A 20,227-nucleotide genomic window follows, 5' to 3' on the forward strand; every position below is an offset into this window, starting at 1 on the left:
TCTGCCACCCACATGAGAAACCAGGAGTGAGTTTATAGATCCTGCTTACAGCCTAAGGGGTTGAAGGCATTTGGGAGTGAACCAATAGATGGGAGTTCTCTCTCTCTCTCTCTCCCTCTCTCTTTCATAAAGAAAAGACTGGTAAATTGGATTGTATTTTTAGGATCAAATTTGAGATGGAAAGTCACAGAGTAGGAGAAAATATGTCTAACTCAATGAAGGACTAATTTCTAGAATGTATTAAGAATTACTGTATATATCAATGAGTCAAAGACAACTCAATATAAATTGGACAAAAGGCTTGCACTTCAACAAAGGGACCTCTATGTAGATATGGTTTCATTAGTTGTCAGGGAATGACCAGAATGGCCAAAGTTTTAAACTGAAATGATCAGTTTATGAATATATGGAATAACTGGAGCTCTCATACATTACTGGTAGTAGTATAAATTAGAAAGCTCTGATAGCATCAGCTTAAAGATGCATGTACACATGCCCAATAGCCATCACACTTGTGTGTGTGTGTGTGTGTACACATATATATGCCTAATACAAATGTGTACATATGTGCACCAAAACACGTGCATATTCATAATACCAACTTTTTGAGTCACTCAAATGACCATCAACTGGAAAAATGAATGAATTGTGATATACTCATACAATAGGAACTATGCATTAATAAGAATGAGCAAATCATTGCTGCACTCCACAGCATAGATGAATCACAAGACTGTACTGTGTTGATCAAAAAAGCCAGGCACAGAAGAGTACTTATTGTATGATTTTAACTTATATACATGACAAAAACAAAAACACATCTCTCTCTCTCTGTCTGTCACTCTCTCTCTCTGTCTCTCACTCTCTCTGCTCAGTGACCAGGGCTCAGCACCACAGCTCCTCACAGACTGACCATGAGATGATTACATGAATATGTTCATTTTGAAAACATATATGAAGTTGTACAATTACCATTTTTAAACTTTTCATCTGTAGATATAGTGAAATCAGAAGTTTATTTAAAAGAATTGTTTTGAGCAGTAGGAAAATACAGCTGGAAGTTGAAGTATTTGTCTACTAAAGGGTTCAAAACACCTGGGTGTCTAGAAATGGAGGAATAAGAACACAAGAGTGGGTCTTGACACCTCAGGGTAATTTGTGTTCTCCTGAGGACACACAGGGATTAATAACTCCTGGGTGGCAACTGTTTGATTTTATCTTTCTAATCTGAAACTTTCACTTGTGACCTACATAAATAAACTCAGCAATTAATCTTCATCCTTTGACAAATGACTACTTATTTCTAGAGGTTCAATGACAAGGGTCAAAGGCCAAAATGCTCTATATGTATAAATTATGTCACGAAGATAACTCTAATGTTAAGTAGAACTAATTTAGATGCTATCTCTAAAAACCCTACCTTTAAGATGGAATTTCACAATAAAAGAGACATAACACCAATAAAAATACAAGTATTTTAATGCTAATTGGTGTTTCTTTTGAATACTACTTTGAAATTTAGCTGCTAAAGAATATTAAATGTGACATGAGATATGTCATCTCTATGAAATAGATCAAATATTCAGTGCAATTGAATAACAATGAAATATAGCTAAAATAATCATAGTAAACACATAGTTTTGACATTTTAACCAACTAACTAATATTATCCTGCTAAAATGTTTCCTCCTTTTTCTCTGAATAAAAAAATAGTAATGAGAGAGGGATATTTGGCTTAGCAGTTAAGTTTCCAGCAGTCCCTATTGGACTGCCTGGGTTCAATTCCCAACTCCACACCCAATTCTAGCTTCCTGCCACGCACGTGGGAGACATGGATTGAGTTCCTGGTTCCCAGCTCCTAGTCCTGGCCATTGTAAGCATTTGGGGAGCAAACCAGTGAATGGGAGCCCTCAGTCAGTCCATCTGTCTCTGTCCACTTCCTAAAAAGTAGCAATGAAAGAGTGAAAGAACAGTATCAAACGTTTATTACTTTTCATAATCTGCTACCTGGGGTGTGGGGAAACCCTCATATATTTCTGGTTGAAATGTTAATTGCCACAAACTATCTGAAAAATCATTTGGCAATAAATGTTAAAATGTAAAAGATGAACACCCTTTAACTAAACAGAGCCACTTTTGGGAATCAGTAGTACAGAAATCAAATGCACCTGTACCAAGGATATATACACAAATAGGCCAGCATGTACAAAAAGTAGAAAAATCGCTGTGGAGAATGAAAGAATAAATCAGGATACAGCCATCTCCTGAACTGTTCTGTGGCTATAAAAATGCCATGGTCAATAATGATGATAATATGTAGTCTTTATTGAGTTACCATTATGTGCTAGCCACCATTCTAAGTGTTTAATGTGTGTAAACTCATTCAGTCCTTGTAAGAGCAATATGATATAGGAATTATTATTATTTCATTTTATGGATGAGGAAATTAAAGTCAAGCATACCAAATAATTTATCCAACCTCACATAGCTGCTTACCCAACAGTCACTCATAAACTCCAAGTAGTTATTCTGCTTCCGGTATTGATTAAAGAGGGATATCTCTTATATATCATTCATTGAAAAAACAAATCGTGGAAACCTAAATATCCAATTTAAAAAGAAATACAAAGCCATATGGAAGGATACTCCTCAATCTGGGAATATGAAATAACAATTGATCAGTGAAGGAGGATATTCTTATTTTTTATTTATTTATATCTTCATTGTTTGGAGTTATAGAAGCACTAGAATACTCTTTTTTTTTTTTTTTTGACAGGCAGAGTTAGAGAGAGAGACAGAGAGAAAGGTCTTCCTTCCATTGGTTCACCCCCAAAATGACTGCTACGGCCAGTGCGCTGCACCCATCCGAAGCCAGAAGCCAGGTGCTTCCTCCTGGTCTCCCATGCAGGTGCAGGGCCCAAGCACTTGGGCCATCCTCCACTGCCTTCCTGGGCCACAGCAGAGAGCTGGCCTGGAAGAGGAGCAACCGGGACAGAATCCAGCGCCCCAGCTGGGACTAGAACGCAGAGTGCTGGTGCCACAGGCGGAGGATTAGCCTATAGTGAGCTGCAGTGCCAGCCTAGAATACTGTTTTTAATACAATTAAGTGAAGAAAAAATGAACAAAAACCAGCTTCAACTTCTAGATTTGTTACATTTTTTTGAGAACAGAAGGAATGAATGGTTCAGTTAATAAGTAGGCAAGAAATTAATAAAACTTGTCTAAGTTTTTATTGGGATTCAGACCTACAAGACTTCTAATTCACCATGGTCACCCTGCATAGCATTTTCTCATTCAGCCTCAAGTGTAGTTATCTAGATCAGCATGAAGTGGGTCCACAATAAACACTTCTTTTCCTTCATCTTTGTGCTTTCCTCTCTGCCCTTCCCCTAGTCAAATAAATAAAACCATGACCACAAAAGCAGATTTTATTTTCCATTTTTGAGCCCGTTCACATTGACCTTAGGTGCACCAGCCCTTGGACATGGTAATGTGGTGTTTCTTTCAGATGAAGCGATCTCCAGGCATAATTAGCTAATGCTTCCTCCTTCACTGTGGCAAGACATATGCTCAAAATAAGGGAGAGAGAAAATTTGTCAATCCAGCCAATCCATCATCAAGGAAAACGTTTCATTAAGAACAGGGGCAAAAATCCTACTTTGGAGACTATGTACAATTATTATGTCAATGCAAAATGTCCAAATTTTTATAAGTATTTGCTATTTTATAGGCTAGCTAACATACAAATCTTGATGGGCTTAAGAACAATATTTGTGACATTTCAGCAGCCTGGAGATCCAAAGCTGTGTGCTTTACCTCACACACCAACGTTAACTGTCTTTCATGGAAAAATTATTATATGAAATTGGGATTTGGGTATTGTGAAAAATTTACATCAGCCAACAGTTTGGAACCATTAAATCAATGTTTCTGTGCTTTTTCTCAGATCCCATTCGATGTTTCCCTGCTCTCCATATTCAATCTTGAGAGACTTTTTGATCTCGCTAATGGTTGCACTGTATCCAATGGAAGCCTTTTCAACTGGATAGTGTCAATCATTCCCTGAACGCCCTTTGCAGGTAACCTCAAAAACACTTAATTGCTTTTGTTTTTCTTGAATTGAAGTAAGTGCTCAGAACTATCCTTATAATTAGCAAAATAAAATTATTTTTTACACAACCTAAATTTCTTTAAGAACTGTAGTTTTGAGAACAGTCTTGAATTGTATTTGAATTAAGTGACAATACTATTGATTATTAAAACCATCTTACAGAGCTATTCCTATAAAATATGTTTATGCAAATGCAACTATTTCCATGTTTGTGATAGCTTGTATTTAGGGTGTTTTTAGACATACTCGGACCAAGGTTCGATTAAGCCAGTTGTTCTCAGTTGGAGGAAATTTTTGTCCCTTAGTGATATTTTTGGAAATTATACCTGGAGAAGATGCCACCAGATAGTGGCACCTAGTGGGTAGGGGCCACAGATATAGCTCCTATAAGGCAGGGGACAGCCTCCACAACATGGAGTTATCCAGCCCCTATGTCAGTAATTGCCAGGATTGGAAAATCCTGGATTCAACCTCAAGATGTGATAAGTTCAACTTCAGAAGTTTGTCTATATGGCTTGGGAAGAAATATGTACCAAATTAGACTGTCTATAATAATTGCTAATTTTTAGAGGTGATATTGCATAGAATTTTAGGGTACCAGTTCAGGAATTATATAAACCTGGTTGGGATAGTAACTTCCCCACTTACCAGCTTTCCTGCTATGGGAGAATTAACTTGAATTCTTAAGCCGTTGTTTCCTTATCTGTAGAAATAACATATTAATGTCCTTCTCATGGGATTGCTATTTGTATCAAATAAATGAACTAGTGTAATAAGGTACTTAACACCATGCCTGATGTAGTAATAGAGTGTTGAGAGTATTATTACTGGCAGAGAAGAGGACCATGCATTTCTGGCTCTATTGAGCATCTAACAATACCACCATGAGTGTTTCCCAGATGACAGCCCCTGAATGGCAAAAATAAGAAAATAGTTTTGAAAATGTGTTTTTCTAAAGCAAAATGGAGTCATGTATTGAGGTTATTCATTTTTACTGATGTTACAAAGGCCTTTCTTTTATGAAACAGTGTGTATATTAACTGGTAACTGGCATTTTTAAATGGTCTCCTGTGAAAATAAAAGGAAAAAAATGCAACCTTATATAAGGCCCCAATTTTTTAAATGTAGAACCCATGAAATTCCAAAGTCTGGGAGTAATCAGGCTAAAGTTATCCTAGCATGCTACATAGAGGGAAGGAGTCATTACTAAGGCATTTACAGATAAGAAGGGTCTTGGTGGTTGAAATTTTGCTGAAAATGTTTCCTAGAAATAGGGATTCAACAGGAGAACTGAACGAGACTTTATGCAGTGGATCTGCAAAGGACTTGCCTACTACCTATCTGAAGTGTGGTGTACAGTTAAGATGAACTTGAAATGTGAACTACAATGAAGACTACAGGCTTGATAGGCTACCGTTACAGGTGAAAAGGAAAGGGGTAATACTACTAAGAAAATTTCTGGCACTAGTTAACATTCAGTAAATATTGGGAGAATGAAAGGAATGAAGAGACGGCCGGCGCTGCGGCTCACTAGGCTAATCCTCCACCTTGCGGTACTGGCACACCGGGTTCTAGTCCTGGTCGGGGTGCCGGATTCTGTCCCAGTTGCTCCTCTTCCAGGCCAGCTCTCTGCTGTGGCCAGGGAGTGCAGTGGAGGATGGCCCAAGTGCTTGGGCCCTGCACCCCATGGGAGACCAGGAGAAGCACCTGGCTCCTGCCATCGGATCAGCGCGGTGCGCTGGCTGCGGCGGCCATTGGAGGGTGAACCAACGGCAAAGGAAGACCTTTCTCTCTGTCTCTCTCTCTCACTGTCCACTCTGCCTGTCCAAAAAAAAAAAAAAAAAAAAAAAAAGAATGAAGAGAGTAAAGAATGGCTTGGTTTCTAGAGAAGATAAGCATGCAGAATATAATGGAAGGGAAAGACAAAAGGGGCAAGAAGACCCACAGGAAACTATGTTGTAATGAAAGAGAAAAGAACAAAATCTTCACTCTAAGTGAACTTAAAGTGGGGCACGGATAATGGGGAGGAAGCACTGCTTGGAAATTCCATTCTCATTCTCATGTGAAATAAAGCTTGATTTACACAGGAAAGCCATTCAGTTGGTGATAGTTCTTACTTGGTGAAGGCTTCAAAGACCTTTGACCTGGGACTAGGGTTTAAAAGTTTCTCTACTGGGACAGAGAGCGCCTTGAAGGGAATATGTTTCTCAGTGGAAGAAGATGGAATTATCATGCAAAGTTTGGCCATCAAGCACAAGAAAAGAACAACAGATTACCAATGCATTTAATACAGATGTGGAACTATAGCATGACCAGTAACCAAGGCCATTCACTTCAACCTAATCTAATTGTCCATCTTCCATCCCTGTGACTAGTTTTACTAGTTGGATGCTTTTCATTATTTTTGATTTTAAGTATAAATGAATATAAATGCATGTACTATTTTATAGAACCCTTGAAAAATGCCTAGCACATAGTTGAAGCCAGTACCATGTGTTGGATGATGAATAGGTGGGTGGGTAGGTGGATGGATGGATATGACCCAGGTAAGATGGCTTTATGGAGCTTTAAAAAGGAAAGAAGAAGGAGAAAAATGTACTGCCAATACTCCCACCTTCATTGCCACTACCATTATTGCCCACACTTTCTGGAGCATATACCAGGCCAGACACTGAACTAGCATTTCCTTCATGAGCATGATCTCCCTCTGCCTTCAGAAGAATGAGGACCACAATGCACCTGGTATGATTGTCCTCGTGTTACAGGTGAGGAAATGATTGTTCCATGTTACAGATGAGGAAACAGAAGCATAAGGTAGCTAAGTGACTTGCCCAGGGATCACAGTCAGATCCCAGTGACAGAGAGACAGGTTTTCAATCTGAACTGTGGAATCTGAGCTCAAGCTGGCTTCCTATCCCCTTGCACCTACTCCATGGTCTGGGAAAATTGAAATTCAAGGGAGAGGTAGAAAGAGTGGTACCTCAGCTTGACTTGCAGACCTGAATGGATGTCCCAAGAAAGCATTGCAGAGGGGGTGGTACGTGATAATATCTGTGCCCATACATTGGTTTCTGCAGGAGGAAGCAGGGCTCTTCCAACTATTGTACATAATACAAGGATACTTCAAATGGCTCATGGAAAAGTCAAATTAAAGTACTAGTTTATTTTGATACAAATTTTTTTCAATACTATATGCAAAATGTGTATTATGAAAAAACTAGGCATGGATTTAAAAATCATTTTGATCAAAATAAACTCAGACTTTTATGGGGCCAGCATTGTGGCATAGTAGACAAAGCTGCTCCATTTCCAATCCAGCTCCCTGCTAATGGCCTGGGAAAAGCAGCAGAAGACGGCCCAATTGTTTGGCCCCTAGTACCCACGTGGAGACCTGGAAGAAGCTCTTTGCTCCTGATTTCAGCCTGGCCCAGCCCCAGCCATTGCAGCCATCTTGGGAGTGGGCCAGCAGACGGAAGCTCGCTCGCTCGCTCTCTCTCTCTCTGTGAGTGTGTGTGTGTGTGTGTGTGTGTGTGTGTGTTTCTCTCTCCTTCTTTCTATTTACTCTGAAATTCAAATAAATAAATCTTTGTAAAAATAAACTCTACTTTTAATTCCATTTCTATGAACTTTTTCAAGTACCTTCATGTAACATTTCAGCACATTATTTTTACTTTTTCTCCACTGTCAGAAAAATATGATGGGGTGTTGTTTTGCCTGAGAGAAACAGTATCTAAAACTGCACCACAGTCAGTTTCCCCATCTCAAACTCTTGTTCCAGAAATTTTCCATTTCTTCCAAAATAGAAGCAACACTGACCACTTAAAGAGGGAACTTTCTGTGCAAGGAGGTGAGGAAATGCTGAAGTGGGCTGATGTACCAACAAAACGAAACCGGAATGAAAGATGGATTTGCTTCCAGAAATGTCTTTCAGGATTTCTTTAAAAGACCATGTAACAGATTTGCAGCTGCTTTTTCAAAAATGCAACATACAGTATCTGCAAATGCTTTCTTTTTTTTTAATAAAGATTTTATTTATTTGAGAGATGGATTTACAGACAGTGAGAGGAAGAGACAAAAAGGTCTTCCATCCATTGATTCTCTCCCCAAATGGCTGCAACTTTGGGAGCTGCGCCAAACTGAAGCCAGGAGCCAGGAGCTTCTTCTGGGTCTCCCATGTGGGTACAGGGCCCAAGCACTTTGGCCATCTTCTGTTTTCCCAGGCCATAGCAGAGAGCTGGATCGGAAGAGGAGCAGCCGGGACTAGAACTGGCGTCCATATAGGGTGCCGGTGCCACACGTGGAGGATTAACCCACGGAGCCACAGCACAGGCCCTCTGCAAATGCTTTCTAGCAGACGGCTGCAGTGTTTCCTATTTGTTTCACTTACAATAGAGAATGACAGTAGGCAAACTAAAAAGGGGAGAAGAAGGGAAACAGAGGACAAAACGTGGGGGAAGAGGGAGAGAATCAGAATAGGTTTGAAGCTAAATGATAGGTGATAAAACCTTATATCAATCTCCAAGAGATTGCTGTAGAAATTGACCACCTGCCAGCTATTCAGAGGCCGAAATGTAGTGGTCTCAGTTGGCTTCCTGTGGAGGCACTTTACACATTCCCCAGCTCAGCTGACTCGAGCACTTCCCTGAATTACAAGGGCAGAATAGTGCTTTTCTGGAGAGTAGAAACCTAGTTTCTGCCCCTGGTCAGTAGTGCCATTTCTTCCCTTCCAGACAACATAATGCAGATCCCTCCATCACACCTCAAAGGACTGGGCAGAAAGGTGTCTGCTCCCTGGACTCCTAGAGCCCTTCCCCAAGCCCTGCCCATTTGGCTCCTGGGGCGTTCTTTGGCACAGAGTTCTGTGCCATTCTATTTTCATAACACAGCCTTAGAACCTTAACTCAAGGGTTACTAAGTTTCGATCTGAACTCATTTTTTTTTCCTGATTTATCTTGAAACTTACATAGCGTTCATAAAACATTGGAATTTAAATTATATATATATGTATATGACATCAAGAATTTCTTCAATCCATAAAAATATGTTTATTTAATATTATCTATGTGTTCATAGCATTATACAAGTCATGGTCTGCAGATTAGAAGAGGAAACCAATGGGCCCAGAATTCCTTTGCTTAACTACTTTTTCTTTTTTTTTTATCATTTTCTCATATTTGAAATGCTTGTGATATATTATGCAAAAGAAACCCCTACCCATGTGACCAAGAAGACTTGGCAAAAATGTTTACTTGATGCATTTATTCTAATAGCAAAAACAATGAAAACCTACTCCATATCCCTTAGGGGGAGAAAGGACAAATAAAAACTGCTGCAGTCTTATGACAGAATATTATACAGATTTTTAAATGAATGAATAGTGAAATACTAAACATAATGTGTAAATTAATGAAAGAGACATGTATCAGCCCCGATTCACTTTAAAAAGTAAGGAAAAGAAAAAGCAAGGAATTTTTATTTAAATAAATATGTGTGTGTGTATATATATATATGCTGAACATACCACTTACCCAAAGCTTAAAAATAGGCAAAGCTTTTAAAAACATAATTGATGGTTGAATCAAATTCAGATTGTGGTCATCTCTTGGACAAAAAGGGGAAAATGAATGCCCAAGAGGTTTCCTATGTAGCTGTAAAGTTTTCTTTCTTAAACCGAATGTTTCTTATATTGATCTATACTTTTTTCATGCATGATATGTTATGTAAAGTAAAAATAAGCATATTATTTACCTTCTTCTTCTTGTTGGCTGACAAGCTTTGCAGGGTTATTGGCTCACCTATCAGTAAATAACCTTCAAATGTGAGCTGTGAGTCACACCTCGTTATATGACTGTGAGTAACACATCTGGCTTCATTATTTGGGGTTTTCATGACAACTAAAAACATCACTTTGAAACTAGTGTTTAAACTATGTGCACACTCCCAATTTTAGAAAAGTCAATCTATGAAAATAAGAATTTTTAATGTAAGATAAGTGGAGGCATAATAAATGTTTTATTAAATTGAGGTAGATTCTCAGTGCATTTCCTGGTAATTGCAAACTCCCTCATTATCCTTTTAATTATTTGATTTTCCAAAATTAGATATATTGAAACTTTTTTTACATGACTGCTTGCTATTACAAAATGAGGCTTACTTACAAAATCCATCTACCATCCATAATTTCAAAGTTTTTAAAAAAATGTATGAAGTTTCTCTTTACAGAAGACTCGTTTCCTATTTTTGCTTTCCACTTCAGTAGAGCCTTATAAGTTGCAACTTTGACACTAAAATTTCCATGGCAACAGATTTTTTTTAAGCATAAACATAGGCTTGATTAAGAAGAAGGCTTTAGTGACAGCAGCTTTCTCTGTAATTAAATTCACTAGTTAAAAAGCTAGGTTAAGATACATAGGAATTTTATTGCAACAAATACATTCTCAACTGGAACTTTGGAGACATGCAAAATTAATTACAGATGAATTGCTTTGGCTTCTATTTGATATTTGTTATAACATTTATGCATTTTATATTTAACAGCTTGGGATGGGACAAATTTAAGACCAGATTTTGCTCAAGTATAAGCTTGCCCTGACCCTCCCTTTAAATTGTCCACAATGTAAAAACTGAGTAGACTTCTAAATTCAAAGATTTCTAAGTACTTTCCCAACTTTCCTAATTTAATTCTCTCCCACAAGATTCACAAGAATGTCTTGGACTGATTTCTTTTTTCTCATCAGCATAAAAGCAATTCAGAACTCATGTAGAGAATATATAAAAAAACTGAAAGGTGCAAAGTAGAAAATAAAAGTTACTCAGAAGTCCACCACTGTGAAATAACCAATGTTAACATTTAAGTGTATTTCATATAGGCTTTCTGATTATCTTCCCCAGTACCCAAGAGAAAAACATGGTGTATACTGAAAAGTATCAACACTTGAGACAACTGTCCATAATTCCTAAATGCACCATGGAAGGTCCTTTTCAGAGCTAATTAACTGAGAAAATGCTCAAGTTGGGAGTGTTTACGTGTGCTGGTTTGGATAAAATGCAGTTATAATAATCAGTATATAATTAGATGCAAAGGAATTGTGCACAGTTCTTCCCAGTAATAAAGTATATGGTGATGATTCACAAAATGAAAAAAAAATCTTCATTTTGTGCTTTGGAGGCTGGTCATTTAATCTCTCTTTGATCCATATGTTAGTATTTCTCTGATAAATTTCACTCATTCACTAAAGCAGGCCTTTTTTTAAAATTTGATAGATTTTATTCATTACTCTGTACTTTTGCTTCTTGGCAAAGATGTTCTTCCTCTTTTTATTTTAAATTATATTTATCAAATTTGCACCACATGCCAGGTCCAAAAAAAAGCGGAGGGCGGGGGATGTACATGAGGAATGGCACTTAGGCAGTCCTTTCTCTTTTTAAAGATACATTTATTTATTTGAAAGGCAGACTTAGAGAGGGAAGGATAGGGAAAGAGAGAGCTTTTTCGTCCACTGGTTCATTGTCCAAATAGTCGCAACAGCTGAAGCTGAGCCAATCCAAAGTTAAAAACCAGGAGCTTCACCCAGGTCCCAAGCACTTGGACCATCTTCCACTTCTTTCCCAGGCACATTAGGAGGGAGCCAGATGGAAAGTGAAACAGCTGGGACTCAAACCGGCACCCATGAGATTCCGTGCTGCAAGCGGTGGCTTAACCTACTAAGCCACAGAACCAGCAGCCCTTACTTTCAAACAGCTCACATCTGACTCAGCAGTCCCACTTCTAAGTATATTCCCACAGGAATTGAAATCATTATGTCCAGGAGACATCAATAGCATTATTTACAATATTCAAGATATGGAATTAACCCACATGTCAATCAGCAGATGAATGAATAAAGGAAATGTGCAGATAGAATTCGGAATAGAATAATATTCAGTCTTTAAAAAGAAGGAATTCCTGTCACTGGTGATAACATGCATGAACCCAGGGAACATTATGTTAAGTTAAATAAGCCAGGCATTGAAAGACAAATGCTGCATGATATTACTTAAATGTGAAATCTAAAAAACTTGCACTCACAGAAGTAGAGCATAGAACCAGGGACGAGGTGGAATGGGAGTAGGGAGCACTAGAGAGATTGTTGGCCAAAGGGTTCAAAATTTCAGTTGGATAGGAGAAATAGCACTCATGAGATCTATTGTACAACATGGTGACTATTGTTAATAACAATATGTTGTAGTTTTGAAAATTGCTAACAGAGTACTTCAGAATGTTCATGCAAAACAGTGGAATTGAAAAATATGTTTGGGATGGTCATTTGGCATGGTGGTTAAGATGACACTTGGGATGCCTACATCCCTTGTCACAGTGCCCGGTTTGAGTCTCAGCTCCACTTCCCATTCCAGCTTGCTGTTAATGTGCACCATGGGAGGCAGCAGTGATAGCTCAAGTAATTCGGTTTCTGCCACTCACCTGGGAGATCTGTATTGAGCTCCTTACTCCTGGCTTCAGCTTAGCCCCAGCCCCAGCCATTGGAGGTATTTAGAGAGTGAATCAGGGAATGGGAGATCTGTATCTATCTGTCTCTCTACTGCTTCTATTTCTCTACCTTTGAAATAAATACAACCAATAATTTTTAAATGTTTTTTTTTTGTGCAAGAAAATAGAAATCTGTGCATTCTTTTTTCATAATATGCATTTTTATGAACTTTTTGAAGAGATGCATATGCATGGATTTCCAATTTTTTGTACCAAGATGCACTTATCATTTAATTCCATTTTCCATGATCTTTAAAGTACTCTCATATGTGAGGTAATGTGTATGTTCATTAGCTCAATTTAGCCATTCCACAGCATGTACATGTTTGCAACTTTCAGGCATCAATTAGCAATTTTAAAAGAAGCTCACCTCTTGTAACCCAAGCTCCTCATTCCAGACTCAGTCCAGGCATCTCCCGGATCACAGAGCCCATCTTTACCACGTCCTCCCTGAAACCTGCATGAGGGCCCTTCTGCTCCTGTCATACTCACTCATTTTGTAAGCACAATTATTGGCAGGTCTGTTCCTCCTGCACGTCAGATTCCAAGGTAGGGAGATTTTTAAGGAAACAAATGAATATAAGTTCCCATTACATTTAGATTTGTGTTCCTTTACAGGGACACAAAGTTGAAATTTTGTCACCCTTTTAATGCAATTTTTATTCAGGGCCTTATACCTCTCCAGGCCTTTGCTTAGCTTTGTACATATATATTCATCTTTTTTTTATTAATTTCCAAAGTTCCTCAGTCTCAAGGATATGAACTCTTTTCAAATAATTTGTTATTTTTTTCCAGGTTCTTGTTTGGCCTTCAAATTTTGTTTACCACTTAATTGTTCACTTTTTTTTTTTAACAGGCAGAGTTACACAGTGAGAGAGAGAGAGACAGAGAGAAAGGTCTTCCTTCCATTGGTTCACTTCCCAAATGGCTGCTTCGGCCGGCGCTCTGTGCCAATCCGAAACCAGGAGCCAGGTGCTTCCTCCTGGTCTCCCATGCGGGTGCAGGGCCCAAGCACTTGGGCCATCCTCCACTGCATAGTATAGAGCTGGACTGGAAGAGGAGCAACCAGGACAGAATCCGGCACCCCAACCAGAACTAGAACCCAGGGTCTGGCTTCAGATCGGCACAGCACGCCAGCCGTAGTGGCCATTTGTGGGGTAAACCAACGCAAGGAAGACCTTTCTCTCTGTCTCTCTGCCTCACTGTCTAACTCTGCCTGTCAAAAAAAAAATTAGGCACACACACACAAAAAAGAAAGGAAAGTTAGATGGAGCCAGGAGTGAGGTCAGTTTTGTTTTTTTTTGTTTTGTTTTTGAAACAAGACCCCTACCTCATAGCTTAGACAAAAATCCACTCAAAATGGATCAAAGACCTCAATCTATGGCCCAATACCATCAAATTACTAGAGAACATTGGGGAAACTGCAAGATATTGGGATAGGCAAAAATTTCTTGAAAAAGACTCTAGAAGCACAGGCAATCAAAGCCAAAATTGACAGATGAGATTACATCAAGCTGAGAAGCTTCTGCACTGCAAAAGAAACACTCAGCAAAGTGAAGAGGCAACTAATAGAAGGGAGAAAATATTGGCAAACTATGCAAATGATGAAGGATTAATATCCAGGATCTATAAAGAGCTGAAATAATTCAACAACAACAAAGCAAACACTTCAGTTAAGGAATGGGCAAAGGACCTGGAGCAGGCATTTTTCAAGAGAGGAAATTCAAATGGCCAACAGATACATGAAAAAATGCTCAGGATCACTAGCCATCAGGGAAATGCAAACCAAAACCACAATGAGGCTTCACCTCACCCCAGTTAGATTAGCTCTCATACAGAAATCAGCAAACAACAAATGCTGGTGATGATGTGGGGAAAACTGTTACTGGTGGTGGGAATGTAAACTGGTATAGCCACTGTGGAGGACAGTGTGGTGATACCTCAGAAATCTCCATAGAGACCTACCATATGATCCAGCCATCCCACTCCTGGGAATTCACCCAAACAAAAGGAAAGAGCATATGCAAGAGTGATCTGTACCCCCACGTTGATGGCAGCTCAATTTACAATAACTAAGATATGGGATCACCCAGATGTCTGTTAACACTGGATAAAGAAATTATGGTATATATACATTATGGAGTACTACTCAGCTATTAAAAAAAAAAAAAGGAAATCCTGTCTTGCGACAAAATGGATGCAACTGGAAACCATTATACTTGGTGAAATAAGCCAGCCCCAAGAAATGAAATACTGTATGTTCTCTCTGACCTGTGGTAACTGAGTACCTAAAAAGTAATCCAGCAGAGTGAAATTGACACTTTGAGATGCGATCATTTTGAACAACCCTTTACTCGACTGTTGAGGAACAGTGTTGTTGTTGGTTTTTTCTTCATATTATTTGTTCAACTCTTTACTTAGTGTAGGATTAATCTTATGAGTATAAAATTAACTGAAAATAGATCTTTGTAAATAATAAGAATGGGAATAAGGGAAGAGAAGGAAAGGTGGGGGTTGGGTGTGCGGGCAGGGGGGAAGGTAGGGTGGGAAGAATCATTATGTTCCTAAATTTGTATATGAAGTGCATTAAGTGCATATGTATATGAAATGCTTTAAGTTTGTAGACCTTAAATTAAAAAAAATCATTAAATCCTTTACATTTGTTGGGAGTCAACTGCAGATGTGCCTGTAGGCTTTTGCGGCTCCAGCAAGTAAATGGAGCACATTATAGGATCAACAGTGTCGTGAAGGAAAAACAGACTTTGTACTAACAAAACGTACTGGTTTCTGATCCTCACACTAATTCTAGAAAACAGTTTATCTTGTGAGTCCTCTTGAGAACATACTGTAAGTAAACTCTGTCTTCTACAGTAGCCTGCAATAAAATGCAACACATTTTCTAAGTCAGTTTCAAGAACTGTGGGCTGTTCTCTCAGTGATTTGTCATTTATTTTATTTTGCAAAGAAATATCCATTTCTGATCAGAACCATTTGGGAGGCATGCAGCAAGGCGGGGAAGGCAAGGAAGGGAAGACTCATTTGAGACTTAAAAACATTTTTATTTCTGAATGAGGAAAAACACTTCAGTGGGTTTTTTTTCTTAGAGCAATTTCTCTGGTTAAAATATTTTTCAAATATATTTGGGGTGGCTTAGAAAAACACACTGCAGCAGCTGTTTTTCAAGACTTCAAAGGCTGATACTTTGAACTGGCTGAGGTAAGCTGGTTGATCAATCTTGACACTGCATTCAGAATGAACACAACATACAACTAGCGCTGCCGCCATCCAGGGAACCACAGAGAGACAGTTCTGCTTGAAGTGGTGGAAGTCAAATTCTGCAACAGGAAAAAGAAAGATTCTGCAGGAGCTGAGCACAAATAGAAACACTATCTTATGTGTCCATTTTCTAGATTTCTGATTGAGGGAAAATATTTTTTTCTAGCATGGAAATTATATTTTATCTGATTTTGAGTTATCACTTTTATAGGATCAATAAGTTTAAAGGACTACAAAGGTTATTCAGTTTAGTTCTTTATTATAAATTTAAATTCACTCAGAACTGCCTCTATCAAGGGACAACAGCCTATACTTGAATAGCAGTGTAGTGCTGTGGTGAAAAGAGCCAACCAGCCAGCTCTGATAGGAGACAGTATAGATTGGAGCCCTGGCTTTCCTACACCACCTGCATGAACTTAAGAAGTTTCTTAACTTTGAACTTCAATTTTGTCATCTGTAAATTTGGGATAAATAAAGCACTTGGAAGAATCTCTGGCAAACCTTGGAGCCCAATAACAATCATTTCTGACTATTAGTGCATTCTTGCATTCTTACAATTCAGTTTTGCCTAAAAAGAGGAGAGGTGGTTTGTTTTGTTTAATGATGATAAGGTAAGAGTTCAATTTTGGTGATAGCAAAAGAGTGTTTACTGAACTGTCTGCCACTAAAACAGTGAAAACAGGTATAAAACTGGAATTAAAATAATTGTTTGAAGCTCCTGGGGAGTGATTGAAAATAGGCAGAGACTGAAGGAACCATGAGCCTTGAAATAACAAAAACGAACACTGCTCTCTCTGTGAGGGCACTCCTCATCTGGCAAAGCGCAGTCATGCGTCTCAGTGCCGGGGACACCTTCTGAGAAATATGGTGTTCGTTTTTTCATGCAGATATCATAGAGTGTATTTCCCAAGGCTCTTCAAAAAAGTTTATGGAAAAATGAATTAAACATAAGTTTCTTTACATGAAAAAAATTTGGAATCTATGCAGCAGCTTTTTCATAATGTGATTTTTCATGAACTTTTCAAAAACCCCTTGTTCACAAACCTAGATGGTATAGTTTGCTACATATGGATGAATTATACACACACACACACACACAGAGTTATTGGAGAAGCAGGTAAATCTACTCAAGATGGAGAGAGAAGGTCACTGACATTCCAAATTTGCCCAGAAATGAGACATTTCTTTGGATGTGGAACTTTTAGAACAAAAACCAGGACTGTACTAAAACAGAGACAGTTTCAGCCACACTTGGATAGTTACTCATCCTACAAAGAAAAGAAATCATTTGCTTTGGAAATTTAAGAATAAGAGAGAAAAACAAGGAGACCATAATGGATAGTCAGGAGATAATAAGAGGTCGTACTGTGCATGAAGTGAGCTCTTTCAATGATCCCCCAGCCCTTAAGTAAAATGAAAAAAAAAACTTAAAAAAATCATAGTTATAAAATATGTGTGTATGCTTGGGAAGCTATTGATGAGATATAATGGGTGACAGTCTAAATCACGGGTATGGTATTGGTAGGACAAGGATGGAACAAGTCTGCGAATTTGTCAAAATTACAGCAATGGTTTGGGACTGTTGTAGATGAAGGAATGGGAAATTTGAGTGAAGTTTGGGCCTTCCAAGGACAGCAAGGACTGAGGTTACATCTGGATCTTAGAGTTCTAGAAGTTAGGAGTCTTGGTTTTGGGTGATAGAGAATTGACCCTCACCTGAATCATACAACAAAGTGAATCTACTCACTTAGGCACCTGAAGAGTCTGGGGTAAGCTGGTTTCAGACTTGATTCAGCCTGGAGGTTCTCAGTCACATCTGGGCTCTGACCCACTTCTCAGCAGGTGTCTCAGCAGCCCTCTCCCCTGTGACGTTGTTTCTTTAGTCCAGTTAACACCCCGGGCAGCAACAATGGCCTTAAGCAGAACTGAAACTCACATTCCCAGACAACACCATGGGCCCAAGCACTGTTTCTGTAAAGGGCCAGAGAATAAATATTTTAGGCTTTGCACCCTCATTACCACTTGTCAGCTCTGCCATTACAGCAAGAAAACATAGACAAAATATAAACAAACATGACTGTATTCTAACAGGTTGTTACTTATTCATTCAGATTTCATATAATGTTCATGTGCCATGAAATATTCTTCTTTGGATGTTTCCCCGACACTTAAAAATGTAAATCCATTCTCACCTCAATGCCTGAACAAAAATAGTTGGTAGGACAGATTTGACCTCCAAGCCTTAGTTCATTGACCCCTGACTTAAAAGTTTATCTGCTAGAGTTTTCAGCAAAAACATTCTGCTTCCTGGCAAATGTTCTCTCTTTTTTACTATATTCTAAAGTGACCACATCAATAGCATATTTATGCCCAGATTCTGCCAATTCTTATCTCCAGATTATTGTGGTGCCTACAGACTCCTATAGGCACCTGCCTACTTAAGATCTCTAGAGGCTTATGACATTTTTTAAATGTTTACTCATTTTTATTTATTTGAAAGGCAGAGTGATACAGGAAGATAGAACAAATGAGAGAGCAACTTTCCATTTGCTTGTTCACTCCCCAAGTGCCTGCCCCAGCTATGGCTGGACCAGGTAAAGCCAGGAAGCATGAACCGCAACCAGGTCTCCCACGTGGGTGGCAGGTACTCAAGGACTTGAGCCATCACCTGCTGGCTCTCAGGTGCACTTACAGGAAGCTGAATCAGAAGCAGATATAGGACTCAATCCCAGGCCCTCCGACATGGGGTACAGGCATGCCTAGCAACTGCTTAACCCATTGTGAGAGGTCTAATTTGGAACTTACTATGACCAATACCTGTGAAGGAAGGAACTCTGCTTCCTTTAAGATGGGTCCAGCTCCAAGCGGCAGACAGGGACATCCTGGCCTCTTAGAGGATGATGTTTGTGTGTGCCTTGGATTTCTGAAGCACATATAGTGAAATCACAAAGTTCTCTGATTCCTGTTTCTTCCTTCTCTAGGGCTGAATAAAACGGAGATCTGAGTCAAGAGTGTGACATCAGACCAAGGAGGTTTTCAGCAACATCTGTCAGTCTTTGGAAACTTGGTCTAGCAAAGAACTAGTAATGATTCAATATCTCACTTGCACAGAAGGCGCCAGTTCAGAATTGGATCTTGCCACATCTGATCGTTGATTATGTATCCAAATACTCCAGATATCACCTCGAGTTTTTGCTGTTGTTCAACTGGTCTCCTGCAGCGTCAAAGATGTTTGATCTCCCAGCAGGACGCTTTGACCACCTTCTTCCCAGTTACTTATACGTTTCTGTGTCCCTTCAGCTTGTTCTCAGTTTGCCCATCTAGTCTGTGCCCTCATTCAGTTGCTTTGGCTTTCCTATTATTCTCTTGTGTTTTGAAAAGAATAAATTTTCAAGTCAATTAAAACTGTATTCTGATAAAAATGTGTATATGTGTATATTTAGTCCTTTATTTATTCAATACATATTACAATTTTTTTTTTAATTTGGAAGGTAGAGAGATAGAGACAGAGATCTACTGTCTGCTGGTTCACTCTTCAAATGCCTGCAACATCTGGATATGGACCAGAACAGAGCCAGGAGCCCAGAACTCAATTTAATCTCCCATGTAGGTAGGTGGTAGAGACCCAAATACTTGAGGCATCACCTTTTGTCTCTCAGGGTACACATTATTAGCAGGAAGTTGGAATCAGAAGCAGAGTGGGAATTTGAACCCAGATATTCTGATATGAAATGCAGGCATCCCAGGTGGTATCTTAACCACTGCACCAAATACCTGCCCTAATACCCCTCCCCTTTTTTATTGAGCATCATCGTATACCAACCATAGTTCCAACTGTGAAAACACAAAAATTTATAAACTGTGGGCCAGCACAACAGAAATGCAAATTTACAATTCACAATACAGAATAGTGTTGATGTTAGGATGGAGCCTGAACAGAATCTTTCAGGAAGAGAGAAATAGCAAGGGTCCACAGAGGAGCTGATGTGGTGACAACTTTAGGAAAAGAAAAAAAAAATGAAAGAGAGAACAAAGGCAAAAATGAGAATCCCTAGTCTAAGATATTGTTAGTCGATCCGCAAGATGATTACTTCCGGAAAGAAGTGTTGCAAAGATGTATTGGGTAGATGAAATGCCTAATGAGACCATAAATGAGGAGAATTGCTTCTTATAGCATATGAGAAGATAATTTTTATCAGATAATGAAATTGTTTTCAGTCTTCAGAATGAAAATGAATCCCTTGCTAATGCAGATCATGCTAATAAAGGGAATGAGAGAGAATGTTGGAATTACACTTGGCTCGCAGTAGGCA

General features: G+C 38.8%; 1 protein-coding gene across 4 annotated transcripts in view; it reads left to right on the forward strand.

Moving 5' to 3' along the window:
• Positions 1 to 19,336, forward strand: part of CFAP54 (cilia and flagella associated protein 54) — a 372,444-nt gene extending 353,108 nt beyond the window's left edge. For all 4 annotated transcript variants that reach the window (XM_008256922.5, XM_089308813.1, XM_089308814.1 and 1 more), the window contains 2 exons: positions 3,947 to 4,079; positions 18,896 to 19,336. In XM_008256922.5, the coding sequence (XP_008255144.5) occupies positions 3,947 to 4,066 (120 nt within the window). In that variant the 3' untranslated portion in view covers positions 4,067 to 4,079; positions 18,896 to 19,336. The remainder of the gene's footprint in view (positions 1 to 3,946; positions 4,080 to 18,895) is intronic.
• The last annotated feature ends 891 nt before the right edge of the window (positions 19,337 to 20,227 follow it).

This window comes from Oryctolagus cuniculus, chromosome 11 (assembly GCF_051225735.1).
Source record: "Oryctolagus cuniculus isolate XC-2025 breed Fujian yellow rabbit chromosome 11, ASM5122573v1, whole genome shotgun sequence".
NCBI lineage: Eukaryota > Metazoa > Chordata > Mammalia > Lagomorpha > Leporidae > Oryctolagus > Oryctolagus cuniculus.